Raw genomic sequence first — 17350 nt, forward strand, 5'->3', positions numbered from 1 at the left:
TCTAGAGCAAAATACGTAACACTAGAGAAAAATAGACTCTCCTTACTATTTGTATATCACATACAGAAACGTCATTTCAATAACATCCCAAGGATGAGTTAAAGTCTTCTATTGTGATTAAGCAGTAACTTGGTACAAGTAGTTTAAAGGGTGTATTTTCTTTAAAAAGAACTGAGCATTTGTCCTTTAGAATGGTAGTTGTTTCAAGTTATTATATCATTTAGACCTCAAGCCACTTGATTATTTAGGCCACAACAGCTAAAAGTGTAATGATATTGTTTATTTAAAACAAAAAACAAAACAACAACACTTGTGTGCAGTACAAAAACTTGCAGCTCCTGAATTATCCTAAGAAAAAGTTAATAAGCACTCACTGGAAAAAATAGGAGAATTATAGGAAATCTTACCATCAGTTTAAGTAGAGCTCTAATTTCAGGCAATATTTGAAACCAGCACTGTTCACAGCAACCAAAACACATGGGAAACTGAAAGTTTGCTCACCTTTGGAGGCTTCAGACTTTTCCTCTTCTGTTTTTTAGACCGTAATAACCGTTCCCTTTCCTAGAAGGAAAGAGAACATTTTGGTATGGGTTTCTTTTGAGATATGTATTTAGATATGTCTAGCACAAAAAATATCATTCAAGTTTTCTTAAAGCCTACGGTAAAGCTAACTCAAAGACAATGTCTTTATCCTCTTGAATAACGCCACATTGGTATAACATCACGCTGTACTTTATCGCCTTATGTCCTTTATCCCTTTAGCAAACAAACCTTCAGCCATATACTTTACACACTTGATGGGCAGTTGGCAAGAAAAGGCTTTGTTAAATACTGGGCACAGATTTCTGACAGTTCTTTTGACTCTTTTACCAAGAAGCTCACTACGGAAACAGAATACACATTCTCACTCCAATGTTCAACCATCCTGAAGAAGCAGGTCAGTAGCCAAAAATGAGTTCAGCCTCAGTAATTACAAGTTATTATATCAGGCATACTCTGGTATACAACTACGCATATGCAGATACAGCGTTACATGTGACTTATCCTTGTAGGGCAAAAGTCTCAAATCCAAAGGTGCTCTCATCACTTAGTCTGTGTCAACTTAGTGTCTTTTTTTCTACTGTGACCATGGAACAAGATCATAATTAACTATATCATAATATGAGGAGGTTGTAACTGGGAAAAACTGCAGGGTTTATGAACATTCAAGCCCAAAAATACTGCCTTGAATTCCAAAGTAGAAGAGGAGAAAAAGAAGGTAAAAAAATGCAAAGGAGAGGACAATCAAAAAAACAAACACAGGAAGCAGGTGTTCTGTCTCCTTGCCTTTTTCCTGATTCTTTCCTTAGCTCTGCATCTTTGTTCAAAACATCTCGGTTTTTGAAAGAATGATAGCAGTTCCAAGTGCTTCTCTAGCAGTTATTGCTCACTGCGTGGTATTATTCTATTTACTTTATATTCAGGTCAGAAACTGGACAAATAGGAAGCTCCCATTGGAAATCACAACAAAAATATCAATCTTTATCAGCAAATTTTTCCAGTAACAAAGTTTTGGAAAATACAAAATAATTCAGAAAAGTCAATAAATTATATAGCACCTTTAATACATGTGGTTTTCAGAATAAAGAAAAGTAATGACTGCCAAGGTAGAACAGAGCAGGTGTTTCAATCTGCAGAATAATTAATATATTAATCTGAAACTGAAAACACAAAGTTGAATTTTAGACAGTGTTGAAGAATAACGTTCCCTCCTCAGGTACCTGGTTAAGGCACAGTCCCTGGTTTAACCTGGGTCTCCTACATCCCAAGCAGGTGTCCAAACAGTTGGAGAAACTGGCTAGTCTTCTCACTCTGTCTTTTCTTTCCTTTCCTCTCACTTCAGTGCAGAGTGAACACACACTTCAAAAACTCCCCACTTCTCCCTTCTTGTTTGCAAGAAGGCTGCTTAATTTACTTAGTAATACATCAAGCTACCAGAACAATAATGCTGACAATTAAAAAACACTATTTGCTGAATCACTAACATCTTTTGCAATCATCTACCTCGACAGCTTTCCTTTTAAGAGCTGACCAGAAAATTACTGTTTATACGGCTTCAACGGCATCAAAGATACCCTAAAAATGACAACGCTAATCAATTCAGACAACCCTATTGCCTAAGACTATCATTCTTATTTCTGTGTATCATATTGGTCTCAGCTGGAGGTAAGCTGATGACTTTTGTATTAATCAGGTATGTGACATGTGGGTCATTCTTGATAATTATGATACATTTGTGTTCTGTAGAGGTGTGGTTTGAGCCAGAAAAGACAGCTGAAAAGCACAATGGAAGCGCAGAGTCCCACTGCATTCATATCGAAGGCGAAGCATTAATTAGTTTGTACTGCCAACGAAAGCAGTACCCTTTTTAACAATTTAACTTATTTCTGACAGTGAAAAAGTATCTGTAATCAGGAAACAAAGCAAAAATGAAACCATATTTTTAAATATTTATTTATTTGACTTGCACACTAATCACAAGTTGACCAAAGTCAGGATACAATATATTTCCTCAGATTACTGGCTGAAACAGTAAAAAGAGAGCCCTTTTATACCCACTTTACACTGAAATATAAGTGAGGTTATATCTGCCATATACTGATAATTTAAAATCACGTCACAGTCCCTGCCTGTACAGTTGTATTTGGAAAGTAAAGCAGCATTGCTGTGTGAATCAGACCCTACATCGTAGTGTCTGAATAACATCCTACTGCTTATAACACTGTGACACTGGAGAATGCATGCAGACATCAGTCTTTGGCACTGATTACAGAGAGAAATCCTGGGTCAAAATCTCAGAGGAACTGCCAAGAATAGAGACAGTGTTCCAGACAGAGCAGTAGCACGTCTTGCTGTTTTATCTTTTTGGATCTTCTATTTTTATTTTCAATGTTGTAGCCAATTGTTTATTTTTTTATTTAGACAGAATGATCTTAAATTCTTTTTATCATTTTGTAGCAGTCAGTAGTGCCATTCGAGATTCTCTAAAACAGTCTGCCTGAGTTCCAGCTGTTGCTCCAGAAGGGTAGGGGTCTCTCAGAGAGGACACGTCATTTCTACCGGCACCAGAAGAACGTATCATACGTTACACTAAATAGCATTAGACAACTCTAACACAATTCAAGAGAGTCCTAATCAAACAGTGCAAACATCTATGAGCATCATCTCAAGTGGTCTTCATAGTCAGAGGGTAGCAGCTATGCAATTCCAACCTTAAGCTATGCTGCTATCTTTGTTTGGATGAATCATGCATATTTCTCTCCATTTGTTATAAAGACAGCTACTGTGGCCAGCTCAGTCAGAGATGCTTGGTTAGGTGAAATAATGCCATCCTGCATGTTCCCTTCTTTTAGGAGAACTTCTAGATCAGGGGAGTGGTTGAGTTTGCACCAGTGTCTACATCCAACACGTTTCTGTCATTAAGTTTTGAAACGTGATCTTCCCTCAAAGTTCTTCGGTTGTTGCTAGCCGATTTTGTAAGTTAGATGGTGCACGTCTTTTCACAAGCAGCTCATAATAGGTAAATATTTTAGAATACAGAGATTCAAACACATTCCAAATAAATCATTTCACCACCTGAGAAATAACAAGAACCCTTCCATGCCAAAGAACTACTTCCATATCACTACAACAACTGGAGTTAAAATACTGCTCTCAGATCTTTAGCTTGCCTATAGATGTGTGTGCATGCATGTGTGTATACCAGTCATAAACATTACCACTGTGAGATCATCAATAACATGCTGCTGTTCTTTGACTTGCAGTCTAAGGAACTCAATTTCTTGTTCCTCCCGTGTGCTGCTGAGATCATTCAAAGATGTGTGCCTCTTCAGTGCTGGTTGTGCAGATAACTTCTCTTTCTACAAAAATTAAAATAAAATAAAAAAAAAATTAAACATAAAGAACGTTTTAAAGTCTCTTGCTGGAACAGGAGGAAAATTCTCACATGTGAGGTAGTAATCAAGAATTCTTTGGACACATCAGTGCATACTCCACTACAAATAAGGCCTCTTTCAACAACAACAAAAATTACACGTTCTGTATGCCTCAGTGTTAATATTTCACATAAGATAAATTAAAACAGAAACAAAGAACATGATCTGGGACAAAATTAGCAGACAAGTAAACTCAATGATCTAACATAGTAGAGCTCAAATTCAGTTCTGACTTTTAATCAGAAAAGCAGCATCTATTAACGTTGATTTTTAGTCATACACTTTTATAGCCTCCAAACACATTTTGTCTATCTGTGATTCCTTCCCTTAATCAGCATGAATTGATACAACACAAAGCACATGCCACTCTGTATTTAGAGTATGAATATTCAGTTGCGTTGGCTGACTAAGATTTTGAAATGTCTGTATTAGAGTAAAAGCCTCACAAGCACTTCCACCTCAAAAGTAACTGTGTGCAATGTATTCTTATAACATGATGTCAGAGATAATTACTTACCAATTCTGCATTTTCCCTTGATAGATTTTTTATTTTCTCTTCCATTCTCTGGATACATTGCAACATATCATCATTTTTTTTGCTCATCCTCTTATTTTTTTCTACCAAAGGCTTCAGCTGACTTTCTGTCTCCCTAGAACGTTTCAGCTGCAAATGGCAAAGGAACAAAGTTAGCTGTGCTTTAGTTTATACTTGTAGGAAAGAAGAAATATGAGTGTTTTCACTTGCCTTCTTCCTTCATTCAGAAAGTTTAGTTCTTTTGTTAAGTGGCATCTGATATAGACTACTGCTGAACTCAGAACTACAGGAGTCCAAACAAATAAGAAATAGTACTTTTGTAGTCTACAAAAACACTAGATCCGGTCAATGGATTTTGCTCCTGGAAAACACTTACGATGATCCATAAAAGTGATTTGCTGATAAACTAATCTCATTGTTTATAAACTTCTTGTGAGCAACTAGGTCTCTAGGGTAGTCGTTTTCAGTATGCTGTAGTAGGAGTAAATTCTTCCTACTGTACTTTAAAAACCCGGTACCTAATGTGTAATTAGAGCAATGAGAAAGTCAGCCAGAGGGCACAGATTCGATCTCAGCATTCTGCTGACATTTTCAAGCTGCTCAATTTTGTTCCTGTGGTTTTATGATGTCAGACAATTATGTGAAGCAAATTACTGCCCTTTCTTGCATTTGTGTGTATTCAATATTTCACTCTCTTTGCTACATTAATCCTTCATCTGTTTCGTTTGTAAAAAAAAAAATATCTATTTTTTCCAATCAAAAGATTTTTCAATTTACTGAGTTTTAACTGGAAATGAGAAAAAGATAATCTTTCTCCTGAGATAATTTCATTGAGTATTTGGTTTTCTGTTTCATTCTGAGGAGAAAATTATTTTTCAGCATGCTTAATCATACCAGTTTACTGGTATTACTGGGTTTATGTAATATTGTCTCACAATATGACAAAACCTTCTCCATATCTTTTCCAAAATATATTTCTTATGCGTCTAGGTCAAGCATCAAGAAGAGCACTTGACTGAGTCATACATGCCTCCATCTAGAGGGACATTGAAGGATAGATGTTGCAGTACTTCAGCATTCTTCAAGGATGTTTTGAATTACTTATGTCCACAGAAAGAATTAGGAGGCTGAATTATCATGTCTTTATATAACACAATCTTGAAAAAAGGCAAGACATTCTTGAAAGCATAGAGGAGAGAAAAGCAACTGTAGCAGTAAAAGTAGGGAAAAAAACCCAAACAACAAACACTCAGCACCTAGGCAAAGTAGGAAAAATGGCAAACTGTACCCAGGCTAAAATGCATGTTCTTCTTACCCCAAGAAACTCACATTGTTAATGAGGAATCAATTTTGTCATATTAGAGGGCAGTTTAGACTATACAGCTACTTAAAGAGGAAAAATTTAAAGAAAAAGACACAATTATGTTCTCAATTCATCCAATTTACTCTTGTATTGTTCAGTTCACTTCCTAATCTAGATTCAGCCAAGATATTGAACAAGAAAATTTCAAAAAATTAGCTCTTCCTATAATCATTGAGATGTCATAACTAAATTAAGTCCTCTTATTGTAAAGTGAAGCCTTCATATCTCAACTTGAAGAGCTAAGTCTGACAAAGCACGGAGGAAGATGTCAATGCTTCACTCATCTGTAGGACTGACACGTGTCAAGAGTGCCCTCCCCTTCTGCCCTCACCGTACATCATAGCATTGTTTTAGAATCAGATACATATCTTGCATGAGGGTAAATTTCCATCTAATTAGAATGAAAAATCTTTTCTTCTGCCACTAGAGATAGGGCATTATAGGAGGACATGTGTAAAGATTCTTATTGTAAAAACTCACCTCCCATTGCAGTCAATGGGAGTTTTACCATTAACGGCAGCACAAGCCATTAAGTAGCGATGCAGGCTAATAAAATTCATTCTTAAAATTCTTGTCATATCCTTTCTTTTGTAAGTTACTATCACTCTCCTAGGATAATTTCACCTACTTAAGAGATTTCCCTTGAGAAATGGCAGATTTTTGATCTCCAGCACAAGAAAGCTTTTTTAACTCCTAGCTAGCATAAGCACATCACAAAACCAATGTCAAATTTCAAAAAGATTAATACAGTAATTTAAGTGCATACATTATGCATGTTTTACACAACATCATTACACAGTGCCACAGGCAAGCTACCAGTCAGTTTGATTAAGATGACCCCAGAATAAATTTATAAAGTTTTATTTTTCTGGAACAAGAGAGATTCCATCCATGTCTTTCATGGTCACAAAGTGAATTTCTATAGAAATCTCTGTTATATTTAGATAGAATTGATTGAGGCCAACCAGGACTAACTTGTAAATTATTTATAACACAGACTTTCCAACATTAAATCTTTTACCATAAAGATGCCCTCCCAGTCACCATCTGTGTTATTACTAATTAATTTACCAGTTCATTTCTTTCATCTGCTAAGAGAGTATTTCTGTCTTCCAGCTTCCTTATTACAGCATTCAGTTCAGCGATTTTTAACTGAAATCTCCGCACATCTCGTTCATCCAAATGCTGCTCCTTTACATCAAAAACATATAGATATATAAAATTACCTTTTAAAAAATATTTTACTCTCTGTAAATTTAATATCACTGTTTAGCAAGTGGATTGTGTAAATTTTTTAATTAACTGAAACATGAACAAAAACATCCCGTGGAAATGCTACATAATATATTACATGAAAAGTGTCTACTTGTGAAATGTTATGTAAAGGTTTAAATTTTTTTTTAAAAAAAAGCTAGATAATTAATGTTTCACCTATTACTGGTTAATTCTCAACAGATTTCTTACTGTCAGCTAGAAGTAAGAAGTACATAGGACAGATTAAAATCCCATGGCATAGTTTTTGAAAAGTATAGTATCTAGTAGCCATTGGTTAAAATCATTCATAAAGTTATGAAATAAATAGCTAATAAAATAATGGGGTTCACAGCTGAAGTTCACAGTGTAAATTGTCCATCTACATATTTTTCAACATTCTTTGAAATTCAAGAAATCCAAGGAGTTTCTAAATCACCAGTGAAACAGCACAGTGCAGGGCCATTTACCATGAATTAGTCCTTCTAGTATTTTAAAAGTAACCAGAAAACACCTAGGCAGCAATTACCCTGTGTTGAACACTTGAAGAAAACAATTTTCTTACCGGGCTTCCCATCAGTTCGCTGATATCCCCCACTCCTGCTGGAAGCTCCCTCTTAGGACTACTGTGGTATCGTTCTGCCTCCTTCACTTGGACAAGCTGCTCGTCTAAAGCTTCTTTCTGAAGGAGCAGTTTCTGTGTATGGCCTGCCTGAACACCGAGGTCTTTCTCCAGAGCCAGAATCACTCTGTCTTTGCCTTTTATCTCATCCATCTGGAACGAAATAAAGCAAGAAGGAAGTTTCTGTAACATCTCCACATGTTCACTGAATGCACATCCACACACGTGCAAAAAGAAGGTTCTGTTTCTCTCAGTATTACACCAGCAGCCAAACTGTGGTTGCTAAAAAAGATCTCTCTCTTCTGAAGCCTTTTCACCTCCCCTTAAAAAATGTTTCAGCCTTCACTTGATCATGGGTTTTCTCAGTGCAGTCTCAACTCAAAAGACAAACAAAAGTAGACACAACCATACGCTGAAACAGAATACACAGCCACCGAAATCATGCATTTCATCTGAGGATACACACTTCTATAAGCAGAAGAAAAATCTCCCTTTGCAATGCTTCAGAGAAGAAACGCAGGGCTAGTACAAGATAAGACAAACACTTTTTTTTAAAACTCACCTGGGCTTTGTTTTAAAGCTTGAGCCATACACTTTTGCCTCATGTTGACTCTCTCTTTAATAGTGAAAAATCACACGTGGCGAATCTCTTCACCGACATTTAAACATTAGTAGCATACACACGCACACACATTTAAACTTAAAATCTTAAGCATACCTATGTATTTTATGTGCCCTTGCTATGAGATTCAAATGAGGACTAGTCTTTGTATAGAAGGAAAAAAGCAAAGGCACACAGAGCATTAGAATAAAGGGTAGGAAGAAATAGTTCTTAAACACCATCTATGGTTACTGAACTGTGTCGTTCATACATCTTGATCCCAAATAAAGCACACTGCTAGCAGTGATCTATTGCAGCTCTCGTAGGGTTTGTCCCTCGCAGCATCAGTGTTAAATTCACTTTGGTACTATTCCAAATGCTAGAGGAAGTGACAATCTGCAGCAGTTACTATAGAAACACATTTCTTAACAACCATGTTAACCATTAACAAGATATTTATTGGAACTGTGCTGTATCTCCTTCAGTTTACTAAATTGTTTTCTTGAACAACATAAACCCATGGAATTCTTATTTGAAAAAATAAAATTATGAACTTGTTAAATAATACATTTGTTGCTTATTATAGCCCTACAACCATAGAAGTCTTTTACATCGTTACACACACAAAAAAAGAAAAAAGAAGAAGAAGAAAGGAAGTATTAGAAGTAACTTATCGTTAAGTCTGAGTGATGTACAGGATTAACACAATCAGATTACATGATTAGATACAATTTGCTTCTTCAGGATTCTTGCCTTACTCCTTTCACATACTACAAAGCACATGACATTAGTTTGTGTACAGAACCTGAGTGGCAGGAGATGGCCTGGCTGAACCAAGTCACGTCATGATTGAAGATAAAAAGGTCCGATTTGCAGTCAATAAGCTGGTCAAACTATTTTTAAGTTCCAACTGGAACTGATGGAGATTGGTTCTGATTTCTTTCCTGATTTGGGAAGGTCGCTGGGTCTCAATTTCTCATCCAGTAAATTGGTGTAACACTTCCCAGTACGTTAATTCAGATTCGTGAGACTTTCAAGTATGCCAGAAAGGACTTGCAGGAAAAGAATGCAGTTTTTATTAATGGAAGAATTTGCAACATGCAGGGTTTCAGAGGGACTGTGCAGTGACGAGCAATGACAAAAATTAAGCAGCTGCCTCATTCACTGAATGCTATCTGTCATGAACACTCATCTATCAGGGACCCCTTGGGAGGAAAAAATGTCATGTAACTAAATACTGTGGGCAAAGTTTCACTTTCAATTACACAGGTGTTCACACTGAACATGTATGTAGTTGAGATAGAAATTTGGCCATGCAAGGCATATATTTAACAAGGAAAACCAAGGTTACATAGGCAGCCTTGATTTTGGTTACCCAATTAGTAGCACATTTCATACTTTTCGTATTCTCACAACTTAAATGGTAAACAGAATGACATGGGCGCTTAAGTTGGAATTAAAAAGAAAGCAACAGTCTTGGAATGGACTGCTCCTTACTGAATTGCAGCAGAATAGATTGTTCGAAACAGATGTGACCAGTGAAATCATGCCCATGTCATCCTTCACACACACTTCCATAGATCAAAGCACACAAGCTCACACACATTAGAAAGAAACACCATGGAAGAGCATGGCTTTGGGGTGGGAGTTAGGGGAAAGCAGGAAAGAAGGCAGAATTCCCCTCTGCTCTTCCTACTACTGTTTTTTCTACCATAAAATCTACATGTGTGAAACTTTCAGAAAAAAGCAACACTCCATGTTCCAGTCAAATAAAAAAAAATCTTTGAGAACTGATAATAATTGAAAATAACAATATAAAAGCAATGGCTGCACAACCTTGTTTATTTTGAGCTTATATTTTAAGTTACAGGTAAACACTAGAGAATCTCTTACTCATGTAAGAGTATGCACGTGGACACGTGCACACAAACACACAGAGCATTATTACTACACAGAGCACTACTTTTACTGAGGTAAAGTACAATATGATTACTTTTTTATAAGCTCAACCTAACAGAAAGAATTTCTAAGCAACTAACTTATTACAAACTGATGAAGGTGAATAGAACTGCAGCAGTAATGCTTCTCTGCAGCAGTAACGCCTCTACCTTAAGTTCTGTTTCAGAAGCCTCAGTCACACTACAAGTCTCCTTTCCTCAAGGGGACAGTTACATCTTTGATTTCCCCAATCTAACTAGAGCAACCCAGTCAATGCCTCAATTTTCTTAAATTTACTCCAATGCCTGACCTAAAGATTTACTGTCTTTCTTCAGACCTGCAGACTTCAGAGCAAACTTGTTCATCTTCCCTATCTGCTTTCTTAACAGAGAGTACAAATTATGCCAGAGGGGAAAAAAAAGGAGGAGAAATATTTTACAGTGATGGAGCATCCCTCAGTTACACATGGGAGAGATGGTAGGTCAAGGGGCAGGCAAGCAAAGAAAGAGGAGGTACAAGACTAGGAAAAGGAGAGATATGGTTTAGGTTTAAACTGAACACTAGCGGACAGCTAGAGAAGAAAGGTCAACCACTCACAAAAGACTAGCTCAGCTTAGTCTTATGTGTTCTAATAGTTCCAAAAACTCACAGAAAGTCTCCATGCCAGTACTGTAGCACTGGAGAACTCCTCTTTTCTCAGATTCTTGTCAGGTTTGGTTACACAAAGAAAAAAAACTTGGCAGCATAAAGGAAAATAGCCTTGTGTAATTAGACAGTGTAGTACGGTCTTTATTTTAGTAGGGAGAGAAGTGTCTTCCATTAAGTAAGTGAAAATCAAAATTAATTAATCTGGGTTCCCTGCAGATTGCTATTTTGATCAAATTCATGTTGGGGAAGCGACACTGTCATAGCCAAGATTGTCTAGGAATCCACACAGTCTAAAAGAGAAGGAATATTTTTTATTAGACCAAGTGACAGAGTTGGAAAGAAACAAGCTTTCAGGTACAGAAGCCTTTCAGCAGATTAAGAAGCTGTATGCTTAAGAACTTGTCAACTTTTCCACCTATGCAAGTTTGCTTTTCCCATAAACGTTTTAGTCTCTCTCTATATATATATATATGTATATATGATATGTATATGTGTATATAGATACATACACAAACACACACAGTGTACATATACATGTATATATACAAATACACACTCACATCTTGAGATATTTTCCAATTGTCATTTATGACTACTGTAGACTGAACATTATTTGCTTTTATGATATTAAGTGAAATAACAGTTAGTGGTCCCCTCATGACCTCTCAAGTTTAAAGGTTTAACCCTGTATTCTACTACTACAATGCTCATTCACCAAGCAGAATCCAGAATTTATTACTTTAGCATGCATAGCATTCCTTTCTTTTCATGCTTTTTAATGTCTGTTTTAGATCATTAGGGAGCCATCTCCAAACTACTTATTGCTTACATACCTAAAGTAGTTGTCACCTTTAATTCTGTTCTCTCACAGGTGCAATTTGATTACAGCTAAAGACCCTTTTTGCCTATCAGCTCTAAAATCCATACACAGAGGTGGGCTTTTAACTGAGTTCTTGTATCATGCCGTAGTCATTGCAACATTCTCCTTTCTGGCCTTAAACGCAGTCCTGCCCGCTCACCATCCAATGTGAACGCTACTGTTAATGATGCTCTTTTTCACAGAACTCTCATCTCTGGATTCTCTAAACTGTTTTTCTTTTATTACCTTAAACAACAATAACAAAAATCACTCTCACTGTCAAAGATATTCACAGCCTAATGGGAGTCCATTCATCCCTTATCTCATATTAGGGTGCTATGTCCCCTCCCCAGTATCAGTTTGTCATACATGCAGTCATGCATTTTCATGTTTTCTCCATGCCACTATTCCTACTTGAAGGGACACCACAAATATCCATTTAGTTACCTGACTGACCTTCCTTAAACTCCTGTTATAGCTCTCCTTTTCCATGACACCTCTAATATACAAAAGGAAACGATGAAAAAACTGTAAATACTTAACAGATATTACACTGCTGAGATCACAATATTTTGTCTGGTCATCGTACAGGACACCTAAACTAACAAATCCCTGAGAAACTAAGACATAGGAAGCACATTATAGAAATGCAGGAATTTCTCTATTGGAAGTGATGTTAAGGACAGCATTGAGATGAAGCTAATAAACCTGGATGGGTAAGTTCTCACCTGATGATTCATGACCAGATTCTGAGCAAATAGATGCCTTTCCACCATGCTCCTCAACCCTCCGTGGTCCAGGGCGCATGGTGCAGGACCTGCCATGCCAGGCGCGTGTAAGAGGTTTCTGCATCTGTGGCACAATGTAGCTGTGACACTACATGGGCAACTGAAAGCTGACTGCACTAATCTCCTACCCCCGCTTTCATTTTCTTCCCTGTACCTCTCACTGAGGTACCTGGGACCTCTCACCAATATACAGAGTAGAGACAAACTTTTCTTCCAATATATTTATCACAATGAGATCCCAATCCAGGCATTGGGCTCACAGGTATTATGCTAAATCAAATATATTATCCCAGAAATTCCTTCCAAGTGGCTGCTTTGATTTTAATTTTGTTCTCAGTTTAAAAACCAGTTTTCCCACTTTTGGCAGCTATGCAATACAACACATGAACTCTTAAATTCTGTTTTGCATGGATTTTAAAGCATTTTAGAATAGCCACATTTTTCTTTATGCAATTAAGCATGGTACAATTCAGTACAAAAAGTCTGTGATAGGAAGGCAGTGGAGCAACATGAGGTTAGGACACCTATTCAATTACATGCTTTGATAAGAAAAGTATCAGAAATACCCTCTGAAAGAGGACTTTAAAGAAAATAAGATCATCCATAAGCAGCTGCAGAGCGAAATAACTGAGAAATCACCTTGTATAGCATAAGTAACTCTGGAGTTCTGGCTAAAAATTATAGCTTTCTAAGGTATCATTTCTTAATTAATGGGTTTTGTGCTGTCAAAAGTTAGGTGCTGAACACAGCAATTACCTGCCTTATATCGATGAAGAGCTAGCATTTATAGTCTGTGCCAAAATTACACAGTTTCCTAAGAGCAGGCCTCTAACCACCTCCTAACAGCTAAGAGAAATGAGCAGAAATAAGTGTTTTAATAATATCTATCAAACATGAAAGAGAACCGAGCCAGCCATTGGAAAAAGTATCCCCCTGCCAGTTATCCCACACTTCAATAGCCGCAATGAAAGAAAGTCAGAGACCTTTGGGAGAACTTTAGCCTCTCACAAAGTTGAAAGAGAAATTCCCAGGGAATTAAAAGCTAGATCTATCAAGGCAGTGACATACTCAGTTTTCAAAGTGGAAAAAGCCAGCTGCTGCATTTCAGACCTTCCTCTTTACCCATCCTTATCAAAGTTATCTCCTAGCCAACTGCAGAACAAAATTCTACACTGCTCTTCTCCAGAAGACATTTAATTATTCTTTATACTAAATGCTTGACACTGAAAATAGGGATATCTTGACAGAAGGATTGCTAGTTATTAGGTAAAACAAAAAGGAGATGCTACTCAAATAAACAAAGATAGAACTAAATGGAATTAACACCTTTTCCATTTATAAAGGGACAGTAAGAACTAACACAATATCCCAAGCTGAAAACCCACCTGGAAGCAGGAATTAAAATATTCCTGGGTTGAGCACAGCATTCTCTACACCAGACATGGCCACCTATTTAAATAAATGTTTGCTGCTTATTTAGGAACATTCGGGGAAGAGTGACAAAATGCCAGCCATTCAGTGGAGAAGTAAGGGTCATAAACACAGGTAGATCGGACTTATTCTTAATTTCATGTGTTATTTTTCTAAACTAACAGTCAATATTTTCTTCCAATAGCTTTTCCTATATATTTTTTTTTTTTAAGTATGTGGTAAGGCGTATAGGTATAAAAGTCAGATTTGTGACCTACCTATCACAATAGAGTCCTTAGAAAATACTAAGAAGAAAAAAAAAAAATCGAGCCTGCACTATAAAAAGCTTTCATTAGGTCTGCTTGATTCAGGAAAAAAAAACAAGCCCGCAGTGGAATGCTGCCCTGTTAGTTCCTGAGAGGACAAGCATAAATCTTCAGAGGATGGAAGGCAAAGTATTATTTCCAGTCCTAAAATGCTGGAGGTGATGGAAGGGTCTTCGCAGGAGATTAGCTCAGCCTTGGAATGTAGCTGAAACACGCGTCTTCAACAGATGGCAAAATCCAGAGAAGCAGTCTACAATTTGGTATCAGCAGCTGTGTGTGAAATACACGCGGGTTTAAGCGGCTGATAAGAAGCATGCTACAGCAGGCTCTACCCAGCCACGCATGACTGCACACACTTGGATGATTCCAAACTCAGCTTTCCAGCCTCAAAATTCAACATCTTGTTCAGGAACATGCGCCACTGCACAAGTGAAGTGAGAAAAGCCAGGGTCCATCCTTCTTCTCAGGGCAGCAGAGGATCACGGAGTGCCCCTGCCAACGGCCAACCATCCCCTGCACCAGAAATTCCAGAGACAAAAGGTCTCTGTATCACCCCCGCTGCTGAATGTAACCTGAAGATATGAATTTCACTGCCTTAAAATGGCAAAATCCTAGTAATGGAAATGCAGGTGAAAGTGAATGTTATTAGAAAATAGTTGCCAGCACTGCAAAGGATGCAATTTTACGTTTTGGTGGACTGTTAAAATTTTGCTCCTAATGTTTTTCATGTTTTACTGAAAAAAATATGCTGAATCTCTCAGAAGGCAAAAGCTTTTCATTTGATCATCTAAATTTTACCCCTTGAAGTTTAAAGACAATAACAAATTTTAACTGCCCAGATGAAGAAATGGAATGCACCATCCCCAAATTTGTGGATGACACCAAATCTTTGTGGGAGCTGTTACTACGCTAGAGGAAAGTAACACCATTCAGAGGGACTTTGACATGTTTGAGAAAAGGGCCAAGAAAACCCTCATAAAGTTCGCCTAGGACAGATACAATGTCCTGCCCTGGGAGGCTTTAAATTCCTGCAACAGAAAAGGCTGGATGCCAATTGAAGTTGGTGGTTCTGCCAGGAGGAAGGGAAAAAAAAAAAAAAAAAAAAGACAAAAGAAAGAAAAAAGGAAGAACTTGGGTGTCCTGAAGGGCAAGTTGGATATGGGTCAGTGGTGAGAGCTTGCAACGATTGAAGTTAACTTGACACTGGGCCAAATCAAGAGGACTGTGGCCAGAAGGATAGAGAAGTGATTTTGCCTTTTATTAAGCACTTGTGAAACCACACCAGGAGCCACTTTGGGGCTCCCCAGCACAAAAAAATGATATTGACAAACTGGCACAAGTGCAATAAAAGCTGGAGGAAGGCCGGTAAGACCACTATGGGGTTACATTGTATGACATCCAAGGAATGGGCGAGGGAGCCCGGTTGGCTCAGCCAGCCGAAGAGAAGACCGCAGGATGCATTACAATTGCAGATACCCGTTCAACTATCTGAAGTGGGGTACAGGGATGAACAAAGCAGATGTTTCTCAGAGGCAGATGCTTCTCAGAGATGCACAGCAAAACAACAAGGGTAATAATCAAAGGTTAAAGAAAGAGAAAGAAGAAAGGAATTTCACAGGGAGTAGGCATTGGGGCAGGTTCTTCAGAGACTCTGGATCTCTATCTTCAGAGATTTTCAAATTGGGCTGGAGGAGGCTCAGAGCAACCCGATTTAACTTGCAAAGCAGACCTTGGAGAGCAGGACATTGGAACAGATGACCTCAAGAGAACCCTCACCATCTAAATTTTTCTGTGATTGTATGATACTGCACTTCTCATATTGAATGCCAATGCTAAGCAATAACACAAAGAACTTATAGGCAGACAAGCACAATAAGAGCTGTGCAACGTTAGAAAACAGTAACTTGTGATGGACTTGAGCTGAAATTTGGTTTTGCCCTGAGTTGTAACAATCTAATTCTTAATTTTGAAAAAACGTTACTCTCAGTCTTTCAGAAGTCTTCACTTAAATCATGAGATAGTGTTATCCACAGGCACAAAAATGAAAGAATAATAATAATAAAAATATCACTATATAAATGATACATAAACTTATTTCAGCAGAGGGCTTTTCCGTTCCTTGAACAGAAGTTTAAGTGAAATTGCCTTGATTTTTACATTTAAAAGCTGCTTAATCTATTAGTTTGAATTACCTTCTTCCAGATACTGCATTACATACATTTGGGAAACATTGGACAGAAGAAGGATTCCATATTGGAAGGAGTTTTTAACTCATGCAACTAGATAATTCAGACTAAGGAGACTAAGGACACTTAAGTAGTGCATCTATCTTCACAAATCATGGCTGATAGGAACTTCTGAAAATGACTCCTGAAAACAGTTTCTTTCAGTTTGATTCTATTAACAGCAAAAGGATTTTTCTTCGTTGCTATCATGGATCCGTAGTAATGTCACATTACCCTTTAGACAATTTAATGAGGTTATTTAAGAATACAACTGAAATAAGCGAATTTAATTCATCTGTTGTATTCTGTGCGCTCTTAATCATGGATCTGGTTGTGTACCTAATAAGATCAGTGGAATCTTTTGCATTGATTTTGTTGTTAAAAAAATTAGGACTATTTTACATTAAAGTGAAATAAGTCTTTCGATTCATTTTAATCCTAGCTTTTTAGGAATATTTAGGACGTAAAGATTTTAACCATAGGTGCAAAGATTTTAACAAGGTTGAATGGTATTTGTCTGTAAAATAGGTGAAAAGTTTGATGTTAAAGACATTTCCAATAGAGGAAATAATATTTACTAAAACGCTACATCACAAAATACAGGACACAAGTGTCATCTGTTTATGCCAAAATTTAAATATTATGTTTATATTAACAGTGTCTGACTAAATAAACATTAATTTCCCTTCTGATTCAAGAAATACTATAAATGAGTAAAACAGTGATGATGTAATTCAATATACTTTTAATAATTGGGTTTCTTCCATTTATTTTCCAAGGCAAGCACTGTAACGTGTCCACTATTTTACC

The 17350-nt window shown here is 37.1% G+C and overlaps 1 protein-coding gene across 8 annotated transcripts in view; it reads right to left on the bottom strand.

Moving 5' to 3' along the window:
- Positions 1 to 17350, bottom strand: part of JAKMIP1 (janus kinase and microtubule interacting protein 1) — a 97418-nt gene that overhangs the window by 52490 nt on the left and 27578 nt on the right. For 7 of the 8 annotated variants that reach the window (XM_054203890.1, XM_054203884.1, XM_054203889.1 and 4 more), the window contains 5 exons: positions 7689 to 7898; positions 6944 to 7063; positions 4492 to 4638; positions 3759 to 3899; positions 502 to 561 (listed from right to left, as the gene is read on the bottom strand). In XM_054203890.1, coding sequence (XP_054059865.1) covers positions 502 to 561; positions 3759 to 3899; positions 4492 to 4638; positions 6944 to 7063; positions 7689 to 7898 — 678 coding nt within the window. The remainder of the gene's footprint in view (positions 1 to 501; positions 562 to 3758; positions 3900 to 4491; positions 4639 to 6943; positions 7064 to 7688; positions 7899 to 17350) is intronic. The other variant, XM_054203888.1, reaches the window with a different exon arrangement.

The sequence above is a fragment of the Rissa tridactyla genome, chromosome 5 (assembly GCF_028500815.1).
Source record: "Rissa tridactyla isolate bRisTri1 chromosome 5, bRisTri1.patW.cur.20221130, whole genome shotgun sequence".
Taxonomy (NCBI): Eukaryota; Metazoa; Chordata; class Aves; order Charadriiformes; family Laridae; genus Rissa; species Rissa tridactyla.